General features: G+C 38.2%; 2 protein-coding genes across 4 annotated transcripts; one reads left to right on the top strand and one right to left on the bottom strand.

Annotated features, from left to right (window-relative positions):
* The first annotated feature begins 1,378 nt into the window (after positions 1-1,378).
* On the top strand, positions 1,379-7,534 carry Smp_124840 (hypothetical protein). The gene is made up of 8 exons (XM_018794100.1): positions 1,379-1,566; positions 1,617-1,814; positions 1,845-1,940; positions 1,975-2,028; positions 2,062-2,469; positions 5,620-5,791; positions 6,962-7,023; positions 7,380-7,534. Exons 1-8 carry the CDS (start codon positions 1,441-1,443, stop codon positions 7,440-7,442), a joined length of 1,179 nt encoding a protein of 392 aa, XP_018648546.1. The 5' UTR covers positions 1,379-1,440; the 3' UTR covers positions 7,443-7,534.
* A 570-nt stretch (positions 7,535-8,104) lies between these two features.
* Smp_005080.1 (putative nucleolar protein nol1/nop2) lies at positions 8,105-13,199 on the bottom strand (the record flags this gene model as incomplete). Of its 3 annotated transcripts, XM_018794097.1 has the most annotated exons (8): positions 8,184-8,322; positions 8,361-8,455; positions 9,827-10,167; positions 12,208-12,436; positions 12,468-12,557; positions 12,591-12,962; positions 12,994-13,079; positions 13,112-13,199. In XM_018794097.1, the coding sequence occupies 8 exons, from the start codon at positions 13,197-13,199 to the stop codon at positions 8,184-8,186; spliced, it is 1,440 nt and encodes a 479-aa protein (XP_018648544.1). The 3 variants fall into 3 exon arrangements, with proteins under 3 accessions (XP_018648545.1, XP_018648544.1, XP_018648543.1); XM_018794096.1 differs by having other exon boundaries at positions 8,105-8,322; positions 12,468-12,962; XM_018794099.1 differs by lacking the exon at positions 8,184-8,322 and having other exon boundaries at positions 8,357-8,455.
* Positions 13,200-20,121: the final 6,922 nt, after the last annotated feature.

The following is a 20,121-nucleotide window of genomic DNA, read 5'->3' as shown; positions in this document are numbered from 1 at the left end:
GCACAATCTGTTAACCCCCGAGTAACATGGGTTTCGTAACAAGCGTTCATGCTTGACTAACTTACCTATTGCGAGAGATGATTGTATAGCAGCCCTAGATAACCGCCTGTCTATCGATGTGATATTCATAGATGTTAGCAAAGCGTTTAACGTGACCTCACACTTAGATCTTATTCAGAAGCTGTCGAGCATTGTAATAACAGGTGTTATACAGGAATAGACAGGGAACTTCCTATGTAACCGCAGACAGAGAGTTAGGGTCAATGGGACGCTATCCGAATGGAGGTCGGTCAAAAGTGGTGTAACTCAAGGCACCATCTTAGGCCCTCCATTTTTCATTCTCTATGTTAATGAATTACCACCATCGCATAAGTCGTCGACATTACTGTTTGAGGATGATGTCAAGATCTGGAGAACAATAAGAAGTGAGGCTGACCATTTTCATCTCCAAGCTGACTTTGACGAATTAGTTAGATGGGATCGTAGTTGGGGCTTGGAAGTTAATTCTAGAGTGTGTTCACACAGGTCGGACACAGTTACAGTGATCATTATACTATTGATGGTACATCTCTTCCACGTCTTCAGGAACATAACGACTTAGGAATATTAATAAGTCATGACTTAGAAACAACTACTCATTGCAACGCAGCTGCTGCGAAAGGTTATCGTGCGTTACGATTACTTCGCCGACCATTCAAATGCTTTGACGAGGAGATGTTTCGAATTTTATATCCCACCTATGTAGGACTATGCTTGAAGTACTGTGTCCAAGCAACTAGCCCATGTCTGATTAAGGATACTAACTCACTTGAGGGTGTCCGGCATGTGGGAATAAAATGAGAGAGGAATCTTTCTAAATTCCCTTACAATGAGCGCTTATAACGCCTAAACCTTTTCCCCTTGTCATATCGTAGGACGCGTGGTGACCTTATATTGGATTTCGTTTCTTTAATTAAGAATTGGGTGTTAATATGTCCTATCCTTTTGCTCCCTCCAGCACTGATAATCTCCGAGGTCATACCAAGAAGGTTCACAAACCGCGATCTAATGAACTTAAAATGGGATCCCGTTTTTCTCATCGAGTGGTCAATGACTGGAACTCTTTATCCGAACAAGTGGTACCAGCCCCATCAGTGAAAATTTTCAAAGAGAAGCTGAATCTTAAAAGAAGAGAAACTGTCAGGATTAACACCAACCTGCTATCCTTATTACTGAAGACTGACTGAGTTTATTAAACTCACTACGTTTTTTCAAATGACGCAGTAGCATACTTTGACAAGTTAGGAAAAAACACCTTCACATATCATAATTAAGACATAAAAGATGCAGACATTTATTTGTAACAAGATCTTGTTTAGTTTTGGTGAAATATATAAATAATCAAGGTGACTGAATCTTTGTAGCGGAAACTATGATATGATTTTGCTTATCTCGGTGAACATGCCTAGTGATAGTGAGGAAGAAGATACAGTGGTGAAGATTGAGAATGTACTACAGGAAATTGATGAGGAGGACTGGATTACCATGGGTGGGATCGATGATAGATCTACCTGTACATTTACAAGGGTAACAAACAACTCATTCATTACGTAATGAATATACCGTACGGTATATAGGGATATGTAAAACGACAGGCGCTTTACACTTGTCATACATGCCTCAACATTGACCAAATAAAAGCTGCAATTTGCTTTCCTTGTGCAATTGTGTGTCATTCTGACCATGACATAGTTGAATTGTACACCAAACGCTATTTCAGATGTGACTGTGGCAACTCAAAATTTGCTGGTGTTTGTAATTGCCTATTGTGGGAGGTAATATAAATTTATTACTAAAATTCAAAGGAGAAGGACGATGAAAATGATTTAAACCAGTACAATGACAATTTTTCTAACCAATACTGCACGTGCCAACGTCCGTATCCAGACCCCGACTATGACGTAGTTTTTTGTATCTTATTATTTCCTTCACTAGGGTGTTGAAGAGATGATTCAATGTGGCATATGTGAAAACTGGTTTCATTTGGAGGTAACCTGATTTTGACTCCGTAAATTATCTTAGCATCTCAACATGGATAAAGGATTTCAGCCACCCGAGGATTATAACGAAATGACCTGTTTTATGTGCATTAAAAAGTACGCGTTTCTATTTATGCATGCATATGACACTGAGGAGACGTTTCGGCAATCTTGTTATTCAGCTACTTGTACAAAGAATAACAGCTTGGCTGAGGTTATATATACTCCGGATTCTAAAAAGTTGAGGAAAACTGGAAATGAAGCTACGACACATCCGGAAGACTATTCTGATTGTCGTTTGTCCCCATGGGCTAGTAAGATGAAAAAACACGCACCTGAGTTCCGCTGTTCGTCCCTTGATAGCTTGGACAACCTTGATCCTAATTTAGTACCATCAGTGTTTTGGATCTCTGATTGGAGAAACTTCCTCTGTCGATGCGAAGACTGTAAGGTAAGTTGCCTTAAAGAGTTTCGGTAATTAGTATGCGTACACCAATGTTCATTATCAAGAATGCGTCTAAAAACTTGAAAATGTTCAGTGTTGGTGACGTGATCTGTACAATAGTATGTCCTCAGTATTAACGAGTTTTTGACAGGTGGTGAATGATGAGTGATTATATATAATGTGACTTTGTTGGTATGATTGTAACGTATTCACCAATGTTTTTATGCCCAATGTCAAGTAATGGGCGTAATTACTGTCTAGCGCATCCGCTCGTTATTTATAGAGTACGCTGGACTCCATGTATTCTGTATTTGAGAATAGTTCCGGTTAGAGAAATTAGTTTCTCGATCATGCTATTCTTGTATTGCTAGTATGTTAGCAAAATATAAGGGGCCATTCTGAGTGTGGTGCTGTGATGAATCTTTAGCCGGTTAATTGGTTTCCTACGGGAAACTGGAAAATGGCATGCAGGCAACAATTTAGTGCAGACTTATGGACAGTTCTTCCTTGATTTCGAGTTTATCGCATTTTCCAACTATTTGGTAATGTATGGTAAACAATTTCCACAGGACTTATCGCCATTCTCTGAATCACCAAAAAATTGTTTGAACTCTTTACATCGCTTTTATCAATTTTTAATGACTAGTGAACATCATATTTACGAATAAAGTTAACTGTATCTCGTAACACCAATGGTGTCCATCCAGTCCTTGAGGCTGTCATTTTTTCGGACCTCATTACTAACACACGTAGTGCAGTAAAATTCGAATTTTCTTCGAGTCCTATTGATTAAAAACTTTACACTGCAAGTATTTTGAGTGTCTCAATTGATTCGAAGTCCAAAGTTTATTTACTTGTTAAGATATGCTCACTGACTGGTCTGGACCGAAAGTACAAGTCTGTTTAAATTTTCTTGGAAAGCCATATGCATTTTCAAAGAAATGGATATAAACTCATGTCTCACACAAGTTTCGTAAAAGAAAAACATGTAAGAATATAGACAATGTAAAGATAAATATTTTCGTTCTTCTATGAAAGCCCATCAAAAAACAATTCATCAAATGAGATGACTGGATCATGTTGCGTATGGCTAGCTACATTTTGCCATGAGGTTGAGTGATAAAGCGGCAAGTTAAAGGAACTACAACAGTCCTAGTGTCCCTTGCTCAACTATTACTCATTGTTGTAATTTCCTGGTTTTGCTCACACAAAATCTCGCAACTCATGATGTACATTTGTGCTAAGTTTTATGAAGGTTACGATTCACTTTCCGACGGTCCTCAGATATTCGCTTTTATAAAGTTCATTTGTTTATTTATTTAACCACATGAACATTGGTACAAGGGGGCACCGGACTTATATGCACTACACAAAGAATTATCATTTCATTTAATTGTGTGGAGGCTATGATATTGCCCGGGTGCCCAGACTGAAGCAGGTAATTTTCTTGGGGGCCACACCCGGAGTCATTGACCTAAGGGTCTAATCCACAAGGCGGTGGAGCATCGTAATGAGATGCAGTATCATGGTAGCTGGTGCCCAACTATTGGTTATTACGTCATTTGTTCCTTTAGGATACTGGAGCTCATGTGCACCATTGGTTTGGAATTAGGGTTTTCTAACTCCCCCAGGTGGACTCTCTGTGTCCACGGGTCCGGTTAAATAGCCAAACATTCTCTTTTCGTCCTCCCAATTCCGTGCAATGTTTCATGGTGTAGGAGTAGGTTGGAAGAAAGCTAGAGGTGGCCAGACCAAAACGTGGCACAAATCAATGAAGTCACTGACAAGTGGACTGGGCCATGTTGGTAGGTGTAGACTACCTGGTTGGGATTCGCGTGATGACAGCAACCGATGGTTAGAGACCTTGAATGACATGGCTCAAAATCGTTTGCAATGGCGAAGGTGCATCCACTCTTTGTGTTCTACCAAATTCTAATCTTCTGAATTCCTCATGTCTTTATCTTTTCCTCTTTCCAAATTTATTTCACTGTACTATACTCCTTCAATAATTTCTTCAAACCCTAATCTTTTGGATTTCTGATTATACTCCTACTACTTCTACCACTATGGGATTTGAATCGACAACTGGATCTCTGTGCTAATGTGGTATGGCAACTCGAACTGATGTACGTACGTACGAAGTTCTACGTTGTAACTGACTGACTGACCTCCCAATTCCGTAAACAACTCTGTCCACGTGAAGGCAATGAGTAGGACTTCCGTGTCAGTGATTGTATGCAGTGGTCATGTGAGGACATTTCGAGAGGGAGAGCTGACTCTCACCACTCTTGGCCGTACCAGGGCATTTGGGGGCAAATTCAGGTTTTAGGTGTACTGTGAATTTGAGCGATGCCGTTAAAACCAAATATAGGGCTGAGGGGCAGTTAAATAAGTAAGCTTCCACAGCATTTCCAATTATAAAATGAACAATGTAATTAACATCTCTGAACTTTCCAGATCATAGGTCTACACCATAACACATTCTTGAAAGCTATCGTCAAATTCTCGGTAGCAAATGTAAAGGATTATAGTAAATTCAAAGCCTTTCCATGGATTTTTAAAATGGAAGTAAATTGTTCACCATGGTTTTACTCTGCTCTACGAAGTTTTTCACGATTATAATACACATGTCGACGCATTTTCCTCGGAAAAATACGCACGAAGTTCATTCTAGCAACTATGGTTTACGTAAAATCATGAAAAAGTGTCGTATATATGTCCCAGTGTCTCATCAATAGTGATGTTCATATTATATACTTGCTTATTTTTATCACTTCTAAATGCACCATCAAAATCAAGAAACGGATTATTCGCATCTTTGTTGTAATAAGTTTCTGTATTAATGCGTTCTCAAAATGATGGGCGGCCACTATATGGTCAACAAATTCCATTGGTTATAATTGGACACAAGTTTAATTTATGTAATGTCCAAAGACAATTACTTTGAAGTCGAGCAGAACGAATTGGTGGGAAACTTAATAGGACAAATTATATTATGCATGTCGTTGTTTTCTAAAGCCCAAGCTGAATAAACTTGTCAGCAACGTGTGTGTAGGTTGTTATACTCTGTTGCTTTTCTAGATTCAGTGAAGTCAAGATTTTTACGTTGACATGCTTTAATTACCAAGCACTTAATTTTACAATTTTTTGGGTTAGAAAATGTACAAGCACCTTAAAGTAGAATTTCTATTGGATCCTGAAGACTCAGTATCCCATTACATGCAGCTGGGAAAACAAAGGACTAAATCGATCAACGAAGAAGAGAAACGCACACTAAATGAGGCTCTTGCAGAGTTGCCACACCCTGTAGCAGTAAATTTTGCAACAGGTAACTGTCAGAACGGTGACTTATCCTTTATATTTAATTTTGAAATTATTATTAAAAATAATAACACCTTATATAGATACACTGATTTTTTTGCACATATTTCTCGTAAATAATTGTCACGTTCAATACAGGTTATTTCACGCTTACCATCATAATGTCAGTCAATTGTTTAACCAGAACCAGTAACCCCAACCCTCACATACGTTGAACATATAAGAAGCAAGATCAAGCATAGAGGAGAGTTTATAAGCTCTCAAATAAAAAATATTTCCTGTTTGCTTGATTGCACAATTTATGATCACAACATCTGAATACTAGAAATTCGAGAGACATCTATGATGTTTTCTGGTTCCTGTGCCTCAACATGTTTTTGCCACGTTTTCGTGTGTTTTGATGCGTATGTCTTTAAACGAAAACAACAACGAGCTTTATCACGAGAAACAAGATTTACGCTAGAATCAAGCAGTTGGAGTTAGGATGAGTTCGTCACAGTGACTTACATGGTCTTCATTGTACATGGAAATATCTTATGGCAGGTTCGTTATAATACTGGTTGATCAGAAAGATGTTTTAAGATGTTATAATAGTATTTATTAAGAAAAGACCTGTAAAAATATCCTGTGATTTTCGTATTAGACGTATATCACTTAATTCAAAGTCTATTTTCATACGAGTTATTTCGTTTAGGTATAAATGGTTGGATTATTCCATTACATCAACTTTGTTATCATAAGTTTGCGGATGTTCAGTGTATACAGTATAAAAGTTTGAATAAAAAACAATCCATTACTTCGTGTCTTAGTTTATATGGCAGGAATTCGGATGGCAGCACTAGACTATTACTCGAAAATAAATAGTAAACTACTAATAAAGCATAAGAAGATAATAACACCTTTAGATACTGTTAGTACATTATAACATTCTAAGTAAAGATAACCATCTGTCTGAAAATAGGTCTCTATGAGCCAATTAAGAGATATCTGCTTTGTTATGTAGATATCCATACCCAGAAAACCAAGATTAAATGGGGTCAACAATCTGATAATTGTATCTTAAGCGATAAATGGTATCGAACCCACTTAAACAGACCTAACAAGCTCTGCATTTGAGTACACTGATTGTCATTTGCATATTTTCCAAAACTACTAATGAAGTTTACTTTTAATGTAGGGTTTGTACGACTAAAAGAAGCTCTGGAGGAATTTCTCACAAAGAAGAGAGACAAAAACCACGTAAGTAGATAACTTACCTATTTAGTTCTTTCATACAGCAAGTTGTGTAAATTGTGAAGAGGTCTATGCTAGCCTTTATGTTCTTAGTTATTTGTGACGTATTGAACCATGAGCTGATGGATAGCGTAGCTCATGTGGAGACTCCGTTGTATAAAGTCCAGTAAGTTTCTCAAAACGTTTGCTATCCTTACGAAACAAGTTTTGTGGTTAGGGGTTTTCAAACCCAATATTTATTTTATGCGTTAAATGGAAACTGGTCGACATAGATGTAGGCGAGCAGCTTGTTGTATTTTCTACTATGAAATAACCATTCTATTTTTAGTGTTTCTAACTCATATCCGATTTTTGTCTTTCAGATTGTAACAGAATCAGAAGTAAAAGCTTTTTTCGAAGACTTTCGTAAGCGCAGTCAATCGTAACTACATTTGACCAAATAAATTTTAACTAATTTATATCCCGGAAATATAACGTACACAACCTCGACTGTAATTAAATTCAACTCTGACTATTGCTCATCAATGTCTTTATTTTGCTAACAATCTCTGGTTTTTTACTTGGCTTTCTTCCAATACATTTTCCACTTAAGAATATCGAAAGTGTGACGAGCTTGTATACTGTATTTGTGAACGACTCCTTAGGCTTTGACTGTTTCGCCTCCAGTTACACAACTTAGACAAACCTCAGCAATTACTAAGAACATGTGTCCATCTACACATGACTATATCCAGCATAGAAATTAAAAAATCCGTGTTACTTAGGCATCTGATATGTAAGCGTTATGTAGTGTGTGATAGATCATTTACTGTGAGACACTGTATAGAATGATAAGTTGGACAGATGACCTTTAGAAGGAAGTGCAAACGACGAGGGATTTTCGCAGGTTGTTAGTATGTTAACTGAAGACAGGGGATTGAGTAGCTAGGCATGACCCATTATCAAACTGGGTACAGAAGGCTAGTTATCTGCGTTTTCGGCATCGTTAAGTATCCTAAATTTATATTGTTACGATCAGAATTTTGCGCACCTTATAAATAAAACACCCGAAGTCCGTCATGCACTGAGTTCCGAAGAAGTAAGGACTAAACTTAGGTTAAATTTATTATTCACAAACAAAAGCAAAGACTTGGTACTCCAGGTGCTTTATCTACATATTTCCAGTTTCAAGGAACTTCCTTCTTCCTTGTAACCGTCGCTGCCATTTTCTTCATTTTTGCCACGAAAAATCCGTCGACATTGTGCTTGTGCGGGTAAAAACGTCGAACGCGCGTCATATGTGGGTGGAACTGATAGCCTTTGAATCTGTGGAGATAATTATACTTTAGTGAACACTCACCTACGCAGTGAAACCCTTTTCCCCAAACAGTTTCGTCTCCTCTAAACGTACTTTTCTTCGTCTTAACGCAAAGTTTACAACGTTCTCATTTTCTTCTACCTTGTTAGACAGAAACAAAAAGATAATATGCGCAGTAATGTCAATACTTTCAATGTAAAACATGGAACATAATTATATATAAACATGACGTTCACGTACGAAAATATCTCGTACTTCGAAAGTCTACGTAAAAGTTGTTGTCGAACAGTGTGACTTACTAGATGACCTTATGAATAAGTACTATACGAAACTAAGTCTCTGACTGGAGTGACTAGGACATGCGTTATTCATGCCTGGCAAACATCGGCGAAGCACAACGTTTTCTAGGAGTTGTCAAATCATGATATCACTAACTGTTGAATAAGGCCGTGTTGATATGTAAAAAGTGCCTAATTAAGGTCAGTGCAAACAGTAATTTGGTGACATGGCTCGGTGCATCCATCTTTAATCATAAGTATTGTTTGTCTGCTTTCAAACCAAATTATGCAAAAAGTTATTTTCATATCTTGACGGGTTTTCTTATCCATTTTTTAGCGCGATAACTCACGCTGTCGCGCGTTTGTGCTCTGAGTATGACTCACATTTGAAAGCGGTAAAAACATCGAGTGTGACGTAAATTATACATACTTTTGAGACTGAATGCACTAGTTCACTTTACCCTCGAATAACTATGTGGGGTTAAGTAATACCAATCGTTGTTACGTAACAAGAAGTTGGTAGTTTGAATCGAGTTGCACATTTTCAACACAAATATGAAGTAAACAGGGCTGTCATAATCACCAACTAATAAAAGTTCTACTTGCTTCCTCTACACATTTTCCCAATAGATCACCTTTACTATATATTTTATTTAACCCTTCTTTTTACTCCGAAAAGGACCTATGAGTTGGTCTACTTGTATTTCAAAAACATTATCAACAACCCCAAACTTCAACACTCTAATTTGACGTTTGGAATTATCTTGATCAGCCGTTCTTTCCCAATTAGCCTTTGATAAAGGAAATGAAGACTCGGTTGAATAGGATACTTGTTCTAGTAAAAAAAGTAAATAATCTTGTGATTATCAGCCTGGTAAGCACGGGAGTGAAGCAGGCTTCAGAAATGAGGCTTTGCCTACCGTGTTTGTTTACTAGACTTACTTATTTATTAAACACCAGCTAATGAAATTTGTTTCGTTTGGTTACCAATGCATCAATTTACGGACTCAACAAACAGAAATTGTGCACAGAGTAGTGGAGTTTAAAAAACTCTAAAAAGCGACTTGCTACTCCAACTTTTTGTTTTCTGACTCGCGTTTTGTGTGACGAACTACAGCATTAGTCATTACGTTTCTCTCCCATATGTCCATATTATTGAACGATAAAAGATTTGGTCTACTCTCTACAAAAACTCGTCAGAAAATGTTCTTACTAGTAGTCACAGGTTACTCACCAATATGGAGCATGTGGAATACACCACGTAACCTCCTACTTTGCAGGAATCAATAGCAGCTACAAGTAACCTTTTCTGCAACTCTACACACTTCTGAATCTCGTCATTATTCTTGGTGGTTTTCACAGAAGGATCTTTGGCGATGATACCAGTTCCAGAACACGGTGCATCTACGAGGACTCGGTCGAAGTTCGACATTATTTTTGGAAATTTTCGCCCATTTTCTGTACAGATGACAGTATTTGTTACACCCATACGATGGCAATTTCCAAGCAGCGCTTTGGCTCTACTGGGGTTTATTTCATTTGCAAAAATGGTCCCGGTATTTTTCATGAGCTGTGCTGTACACAAAAAAGTAGACTAATTACAACAAAGTCATAACATAGCACAGAAAATAGACTCCTAGATAATAATTATAACAATTATTACAATTTAGGCAATACAACGTGGAAAAACCTTTTGCCAATAAGTTTTCGTTATTATTCATAGTTAATTATCAAAATAATAAACTTCAGTTTGTTAAATAGTCTTATTTCACTACTTTAGAAGCTTGTGTTTGAAGCTGTAGCATAAAACCCGTGGTGTTTTTAAATGGAGCACAAGTTAATTTGCTGAACTGTGCGCTTGCACAAGCTTAGAGTGAGTGAGATCTTTAATACAGGTTGACAAAATGTCTATGCAATGATCATCAACAATGGTGGGCAACGAAACCAATTTTTACAAGTATGCTAAGTCTCATTACTTTGACGTTAAAGTACTGAGGATTGTGAATAGCTTATAAGAATGACAAACTAATAATCTTTTGCTCAAATCGTTGCTTTCGCTTCTGAGTAATGGGAAAGAGTATGTACAAAAACGTTTAGTGACCAAAAACTACATTTTCTTCAGTTAAGATACAAGCAATTAACTGTTTTCCGACAAACTACCCTAAAGATGCTTCATATTAAACTTGTGTACATTCTTCTGCCGTCCTAATCAGTAAGCTGCGGAACTCACTACCCGAAGCTATAGAGATGGCATCTTCGGTTCAATCTTTCAAGGCTCAACGGTTACTTTAATTCTGTCAGTAGTAAGGGAGATTACTTTGAGTGTTACCCCTTGATTACTCCTATTATTAGTTAAATTGTCACTCCCTTCAGTTTATAGGAGGAAAATTAAAAAATCATGCCTCTCCGTAACTAAGATCTCACTCCGCCTGGCGAGGTTGAAGTTGATATGGATAAGAGTAAAGATCCGTACCTATCTTACAGGTATTAATAAGTAAGTTTTGTAGAATCACTAGTATGTGGGAAGTATCACTCGCGTGTGACGAGACTAGCCTTAGTACCACAGGGTTCAAAATTTGAAAGGTAGAAGCCCGGAAAATACATGTAATACTTTCCGAAACTTGCGTGATGTAATGCTATCTCGAGAATTGAACATACCCAAAACAGCAAACACCGATTCCCTGTAATAGCTTCAGGTAACCATCTCAAGTAATACAAACTAATAAAAACTTAGGAGATGAGGAAGTAATAGTACTGAAGATACACCACTAATCCTAACATTTTGATTCATGAGTACACCAACTAAAATTCCAAACTTGCCAATGTAAGTTGTTTTCCCACCCGGCGCAGCACACAAATCCAGGATACGCTCGCCTAACTGAGGAGACAAGGCCATCACAGGAAGCATAGAACTAGCTCCCTGAAGTATATAATGACCGGCAAGATACTCTGGTGTTGCGCCTAATGGTACTTGTGATGAATAAACAACAAGTCCAACTTTGCTCCACGGTTCCAAAGGATCAAGGTTCACACCACGATTTATTAAAGCCTATCCAATTATATGAACAAAGAGGACTTGCTTGAGCCAATTCCCTCCGACGGGTTTTTAAGGTATCCCAAAAATAAAGCAATTTAGTGAAAAAGTACTAGATAAGCACGAAAGAATGTATTTTAACTGAATTTGAGATCAAACAGTCTCCATTTACAAAGGAGTAGTTAGTTAATAGAAAATCAACAGGCCCTTTTCATTATAAATGACAAATTGATTGATTATTTATTTATTTAATAAGTAAGTTTTGTAGAATCACTAGTATGTGGGAAGTATCACTCGCGTGTGACGAGACTAGCCTTAGTACCACAGGGTTCAAAATTTGAAAGGTAGAAGCCCAGAAAATACATGTAATACTTTCCGAAACTTGCGTGATGTAATGCTATCTCGAGAATTGAACATACCCAAAACAGCAAACACCGATTCCCTGTAATAGCTTCAGGTAACCATCTCAAGTAATACAAACTAATAAAAACTTAGGAGATGAGGAAGTAATAGTACTGAAGATACACCACTAATCCTAACATTTTGATTCATGAGTACACCAACTAAAATTCCAAACTTGCCAATGTAAGTTGTTTTCCCACCCGGCGCAGCACACAAATCCAGGATACGCTCGCCTAACTGAGGAGACAAGGCCATCACAGGAAGCATAGAACTAGCTCCCTGAAGTATATAATGACCGGCAAGATACTCTGGTGTTGCGCCTAATGGTACTTGTGATGAATAAACAACAAGTCCAACTTTGCTCCACGGTTCCAAAGGATCAAGGTTCACACCACGATTTATTAAAGCCTATCCAATTATATGAACAAAGAGGACTTGCTTGAGCCAATTCCCTCCGACGGGTTTTTAAGGTATTTGTGCGTATGGTCACTGGTCTGTCGACTTCATTAGCTTCCAAAACCTCAACGATCTGCGACTGAATTTGAGTTCCAATATTTATTACCTCTTTCGGAAACAAGTCAAGAAGTTTCACCATAAGAAACTGATTGTACGAATAACGAGAACATAAGTCGCTTATCAGAGTTCGAACACACAAACTCCTATTGAGGTCTGCAGGTGCTCTGTTTTTGAAATCGGATAGGATATAGAGCCAGTTCCGAATGCGTTGGTTCAATGTACTGGAATCCATGACAGACTTTTCAACCACATCTTCGGAAGCGAGGTTGGTTATCATATCTTCATTTTCATCTACAGGTTCTACAGGATCCGTATTTGTCTTAATGTCTTCATCTTCTAAATCTGATAGACGTCCAAAATCATCAACCATAAGTTCGTCACCGTCATTTTCAAGCAGGCTGTCAGACGGCTCGAAAACCTAATGGGAAGAAGGACATCAACAAAAATACCTTTCGAGACACTCTATTTTCAACAGGTTCATCAGATTTCAGGAAACGCTTCTTAAGCCTTTGTTTTTGTCTGCTTGTCAGCTTCTCTGAAAACATTGAGACTTTGAAGGCAACAAACCTCTAAGTTTAACAACTCCATCCTTGATTTTTGGGTCCTCTTGGTGAGCCAATCTTTTCCTTCCCTTCCTTACGGCTGATTTTACCATGGTCATGACCACAAACGAAATAGGCGGCTTAAATCCACTAGGTCAAAGCAACCGACCTGAGTCAGGAGAGAATAAAAACAAACTCCAAGGCCTAAACTTTGCGTCTCGGAATTGGTTAACTATTTGTTCTTTAGGATCTGTGTCTGAGTGGTGAGAGGGCTCGATTGACTATGACGAGGTGACGAGACACAACAAGTGTCTGTCGAACTCTTTCAAAACTCCCGACGCTCGTTTCGACCATGTTCATCTGGATTTGGTAAGACCTTTACCAGATTCAAATGGATTCCCCTATATCTTAGCTTGTGTAGACCGTTTCGCTCGATGGCCAGAGGCATTACTCATCAACGACATAACTGCTGAAACAGTGGCTCGCGCCTTCATCGAACGGTGGGTATCAAACTTCAACTGCCCTTCAACCATCACTACAGACAGTGTGCGTCAGTTCGAATGCAGGATTTTTCGTCATATTGCCACACTCCTGAGAATCCCACGATTCTGAACGACTGCCTACCATCCACAGGCTAATGTGTTGGTAGAACGATTTCACTGGCAATTGAAAGCTTCACTCTAAACGGCAAAAGTGTCACAGTGGACTGACGCTCCTCCATCCATGTTACTCGGTATTCTCAATGCAATGTAGGCTGGCGTTGGATACGCTGTAGCTCAACTCTTTTATGGAACGACACTTCGACTTCCAGAGGGATTCGTGGATCCTTCATCTCCTCCAATGAACATGGATCTAAACTCCAAAACAAGCAGGCTTACAAACGCGATGCGTTCGGTTGAACCTGCTCCCACTCGACCAAAATTGACTGATGTTTTCGTTCAACCTGACTTACGATATAGCAAACGTGTCTTTGTACGTCAAGACTGACATAGATTACCTCTCGAAATTACAAACGAAGGACCCTTCAAAGTCCTTTACCGTAAACATAAATGATATATCGTTGATGAAGGCCGAACTAACGATAACGTCAGCATTGACCGTCTTAGAGCCGTGTACTTAGAAGAGTAGCTTAATGATGCTGATTATCTTAATGTACACCAGAATGACTCGACTCTTACAATTACGATGCCTAACCCGATAATCAACAATCACGACAACTGTCCCAAAACAACTCACTCTGGAAGGATTTTGTTTTTAGAACACTCAAACTACTATTGCGCGTAGGACACGACACAAACTTTTTTTTGTATTGTTGTGTCAGAAACAAGGACGAAGATGTTTTTTCAGTGTGCTCTTATACGTGTGTATCTGTTTCTCAAAAAATATCAGTGCGCAGAAACGTCTTTTACGCTATCACGTGTTATCAATACGTACGAATGCCAGTTTATTTTTCTTCCTTCTCACGTTTTGTGTCCTTAAGCACGTACGAGTGAAATTCGACAGGCACTAGCAATTTGCTTTTTGTTCTTCTCCAGAAAAGATGGAAAAGATGGAAAACCGATGAAGATTGCGATGGATCGAAAATTTCATTGTACTTGTTCTTCACTGCTATATTGTACCACATGGCCGCTTATAGTAAGGAAAAACGACCGAACGCTGCTGAACATAGTGAGCTATCAGGAGAGTGTTTTCCAACAAACTCGTTGGGTTTAAACTTCTGATTGGTCACGCCATCGGGGCATCACCACCACACTGGGGAGGGGAGAATGGTTGGTAGCGGTAAATAAATCCCCAAAATCAATAGCTCCGTATGTCTTCGACATTTGATGCTGACCGTATTAGTTCTAATGAACTCACCTAGCTGAAGGCGATCGGTCAAGACTCTGCATTAGATCACGAGTGGGTACGTGTCTTATTTGTCTAAACTAATGATTCCTTTGTGCTTGATGACTCTCTGATTTCGGATTCCAAATACAGTACATTCTTTCGCGCTCATCTAGTAATTCTTTGTGTTATTTCGAGGATTCCTAGTTCTAACGATAATTCAAATACTCCTGTTCATCACATTGGCATCGCGATGGAGCCTATGATGGAACGGTAGGACATACATTCAGATTTAATTGCTTTTGAGGATTATATGGAGAGGTTCGAAATCTGAACAATTCCCAAGGAAGATGTTGAGGATGATAACATTGAGGCTCGTTCCCTTACATTCACCGGAAAAGAAGCATACAGCCTATTAAAAAACTCCAGCATTTCCAGAAAAGCCGATTTCACTCCCTTATGCAACTCTCAGGGAAATACTGCTAGACCATGTAAAGTGTACAATTTTAGAATGCGGTAGAGGAGATAAATTTCATGTAATGATTTGTCAGGACATTAAAAATTCCAGCACATTACTATGTCGTCCTAATCGAATGCGTAAACAAGGTTGTTCAGGTAATTCATTGAGAAGTTACGAAGTAGATCACGTAGATGAGCACAAGTTTGGTCAATGTTTGCCCTGCGGCACGTTTCACCCATTTAATTCATGCTTATCTCGTAATTCCGAATGCTTAACATGTAGAGAAATTAGACATATTCAGTCAGTTTGTAATACTATTTAAAGCAATTAGTCCCTTTGATAAATTTCGATAATGTAATGAGAAGACTATTGTTTACTTCTCTGCAAGCAATGCTAAACTTTGTAATTTTGACCCTTTAAAGTTGATTGCTTGCAATGATCACTTATCTTTATCCATGACTTCGAGTCATATATCAGTCCAGAGTTGAATAAAACTCAGAATCGTTGTGAGACAAAAGCCTCTAGTCAATCACCTTATTATCGGATTTCTAATTTTATTGTACCAGATATGATTTGTCTTGACGATCCACATATTTCTGATGGAATATCTTACAAATGTGAGGGAAATATGTTGAATGAATCAAATCATGATCGAGGACCTGATGCAGTTTTGACAGATGCTGATTTTCTGATGAGCCATTACTCTCCAATGACATTCTTTTATAAATTTGCAGAAAATACTTCAAAAGAACCAAATCCTGATGTCATATCAAATATTATTTGTTCTCATAATGCATTTGTTACTTTTGGTAAACTTGTTCAATGTGAAGCACGAGTACTAAATGAGCTCGACTTTGATTACAATTCGTGTAGTATCATAATAAATGTTGCTTATCCCTATCATGAATTCACTTCTAATGAACACTCTAGTCAATGTGAGAAACATGTTTTGGTTGAAGCCACATTATTCATAACTTGGTGATATGAAGATCCAACAATATTTCGTGTGGGAGGAAAGTGTTGGAATATATATCGTTCAAATTCTAGATACCACTGGTTTCACTACACAACCGACATTATGATTGTATACAATTTCAGGAACCAGGAGAGTCTGTTCCAATTTCAGTTGTTAACTATAATACTAATGAATATATTCTAGATCGTACAGAGTCTACATCCAATACACGGTCGGACAGACACGATGAACCTAAAGAGAAGATGTATGACTTGTAGCTGAAAATTGGAATCTCATTCAAGCTGTGGCGGATATGATTAAAGCTGTAAATAATTCCCCAAAATCAATAGCTTTCTAAGTGTTCGACATTGGATGCTGACCACGTTGTTTAAGTGGACTTGTTTAACTGAAGGCTTTCGGTCATGCATCCGTACCAGATCACGTTTCGACTCGGTGTGGGACACAGCTCCTACGTTCACTAGCCAGCTAAGAACAAACGCTTCTCGATATATTGATAACGTATCAAATATATCTTTCCTACCTCTTCTCGTCTGACTTCTGTTCTCCATTGGTCGGGAAAAAGCTTCGAACATAGAAGATGCTACTGGTAGCAGGTTGTAAAACCAGAATACTAGTCGTATCTTCATGATATTTGTATGAACTAACGATTCCTTTGTGCTTGATGACTCTCTGATTTCGGATTCCAGATACAGTACATTCGTTCGCACTCATCTAGTAATTCTTTGTGAAATTGTGTTATTTCGAGGATTCCTAGTTCTTACAATATTTCAAATACTCTTAATTATCACAGTACGCTGTGCGCCACTTCTTCTATAACTATTAGCCAGCTTAGACCAAACGTCCTCGACATATCGATAGCCTGCCAATTTCTGAATACTTGTGGTATGTTTACTAGTTTGGCATTATCCGGTTTAAATGAAGTTGTTTTGGTATTCCTGAACCAATTGATTGTTTCTCTGGGTCTGACTTAACGATTTTTTGTAATGTGTGGCCAAAGTGCTATTGTGAACCATTCCACGAAACGATATCTGTACATAACGCTGAGCTGTTCGCTTGGCAACAGTGTACTCGCTTTGCACTGATTTCTTAATCTGCTTCATATAAGACTGGAATGAGAAAGTGGAAAGGGATTCAAGGCTCCATGTAAACGAACATCATTGGGAAGTTTCTTCAACATGTGTAGTCACAGATGATATATTCTGATTACACTTAATTTCAGTGTTAACCGTTACTCGTGCCTTCATAAGCAAGTTGACTCAAAGAAAACAAGTTATATTTCTCCATGAAAGTCTTTAGCATTTTATTTCACCTTCTGCTATGTGTCGATCTGTGACGACCGAGGACGCTTGGCAGGTTCATTGTTGCCCTACGTCTATGAGCATCTTATAGGACAAACAAAGTAATTAATGGTATTAGAAAAACAGAGTACGCCACTTATTTGCATGTTGTAAGTTATTTGTGATTGCCACAAAAATTGTCATAACAATATGTTAAGCAAACAATAAAGCTTGAATACATACGTTTCAGGAACTCCATGTCCACAAATTACGACATATGCATGTGGTGATTTTACTCTTTTCTTATGAAACAGTAAGTTATTTTTGTAAGATTTATTAGATAGTACGTTTGGAGGGCGGCATATTCAAAACGTGCGCGTTACAGGTACTTGTCAGCGTATTTTTCTTAAAAAGCACGACATAAGGGCGGAAAACCAAAATTTATTTTAAGTAACCGACGTCAGGGAAGCAAAATCAACATTTTCCCTCTTTTATTCACTCCGTCATCCTCTTTATTACTACTTTGTTCGACTTGATTTCCATTTTATTTGTTGTTTGGTGTCTGAGAAATTTCACCTTGTTCGCCAGTTCGATATAAGTAGTGAGAACTTTTTTCACTGTAGGGGAATTTCTTGATGTTAACACTACTCCCCGAAATTTAAATATCTACCTCTCCTCGAAACTAGCGTCGAATTATCCGCTTGATATGTATATCTTACTAATAAGCAGATGAGGTACAGTCATTCCTCAAAAAGTAGTAAGAAAAACTTTTCGACATGTCAGTTAATCCAAATTTTAGCCCCAAATTCTAACTGGTTATAATAACCATAGAATAGTCTTCACTCAACGTTAACAGAATGCGTAGACTATTCATATTCACGAACAATGCTGCTTTTAGACAAACGTTCTGAGTTTTCTTTTAACTACAATGGCAGTTTCGTGGATATATAATGAAAAACAAATAAAATTAGTTTATCGATCACTGATAATGAAGTGGATCACGCGACCTATAATAATAAATAAGTTCACTTTCTAGTAGTATGACAGATGTCTTAGCAGTGATAAAAATAATATGAGCAGCATGAATGAATATTCGAATATTTTCTGAATTGACATTTAAGTACCTAAAACTTGTGGCGTCTCTAAGAGTACACTATTGTTGAACTAGGAAATTATAGGCATTGATAAGCCGCATGAGATGTTCTTTAGACAGTTTTCACCACTCTACAATTAATTAACAAACTGTGCTCAGAAACTCCATGAAATAAGAAGCCGGAAGCTAAGTAAATGAAATTTCGATGTCTTTCAAAATCTGAAACGTGCTGTCCGAAAAGCCAATCCAATCAAAGAATGCAAGTTAAGAGTTAATACTCTGCTTATTTTATTTATTTATTTAAACACATATATATTGGTACAAAAGGGCACCAGGTACATATGCGCCACACTATTTGTGTGTGTGGGCTGTGATACTGCCCGGGTGCCCAAACCGAAGCAGGTGGTTTTCTTAGGGGGCCACACCCCGAGCCTTTGACCAAAAGGTCTGATCCACAAGGCAGTGGAGCATCGTGAGGAGATGCAGTCCCATGGTAGCCGTCGACCAATGACAGGTTCGTCCGCCATTCGTTCCATCAGGATACTGGAGCCCATGTGCACCATTGTTTTTGAATCAGGGTTTTCCAACTCCCCTAGGTGGACCCTCCGTGTCCACCAACCCGGTTAAAGCGCCGGACATTCGCTTTTCGTCCTCTCACTTTCGTAAACAACACCCCCGCCACGAGAAGGCAGTGAGTAGGACTTCCCTGGCAGAGGCTATATATTCGCTGGCCATGTGAGAGCATTTTGAGGAGAGTAGACTCTCCCCACTCTCGGCCGTACCAGGGCATTTGGGGTTGAGTTTTAGGAAATATAGCAGGGTAAATGCATAAGAAAAACTGCAACCGATTTTGGCAAGTACAGCTTCAAGTCGTCAACACAATCTTATTGGTACAGTGAAATCGAATAAAAAGAAAAGAACATGGGCAGTCTTGTTTAACTACATCTGAGGTAGTCATTTTGATTATCAGTTAAATATAAACTCTGACTCCATCACCAATATTTGAATAAAGTCACTCATAAGTTAGCACTGGTCTGTTTCCATCATATGGCAGGCTTGTGCCACATTTGTTTACATAGACCTTCATATTAAGTTTACCTTTTGACGGTGCTTGTTTAATGCGCTATTTTAAAACGTCATGCATAGATACATATAATTACCAGTATCAACACTGCATTTATTAATATCGATATTTTTGAACCTTGTATGCTCAAATCTAGTGTTCAATCCTATTACTATTACCCCAGCTTTCCGATTTTTCGTTTAGTTTAATTTAACCGACTCAAAACTTTTTAGCTTTGAGTTCCCATATTTTCCACTAGAAGTAAAAGAAATGTGAACATGCTACAAAACCTTATATTAAGAATTGTACTTTGTGGGATGCTTCTCCGTTCAAAAGTAGACT

Source organism: Schistosoma mansoni, chromosome 1, assembly GCF_000237925.1.
Source record: "Schistosoma mansoni strain Puerto Rico chromosome 1, complete genome".
NCBI classification, from domain to species: domain Eukaryota; kingdom Metazoa; phylum Platyhelminthes; class Trematoda; order Strigeidida; family Schistosomatidae; genus Schistosoma; species Schistosoma mansoni.
Note: the sequence above shows the minus strand (reverse complement) of the source record. Positions and strands in the feature narration are given on the sequence as shown.

Coding starts and splice junctions, on each gene's coding strand:
- Smp_124840 (XM_018794100.1), top strand. CDS start 1,441: ATGCCTAGTGATAGTGAGGAAGAAGATACAGTGGTGAAGATTGAGAAT. Junction 2,029..2,061: donor AAAACTGGTTTCATTTGGAG/GTAACCTGATTT, acceptor AAATTATCTTAG/CATCTCAACATGGATAAAGG. Junction 5,792..6,961: donor AGCAGTAAATTTTGCAACAG/GTAACTGTCAGA, acceptor CTTTTAATGTAG/GGTTTGTACGACTAAAAGAA.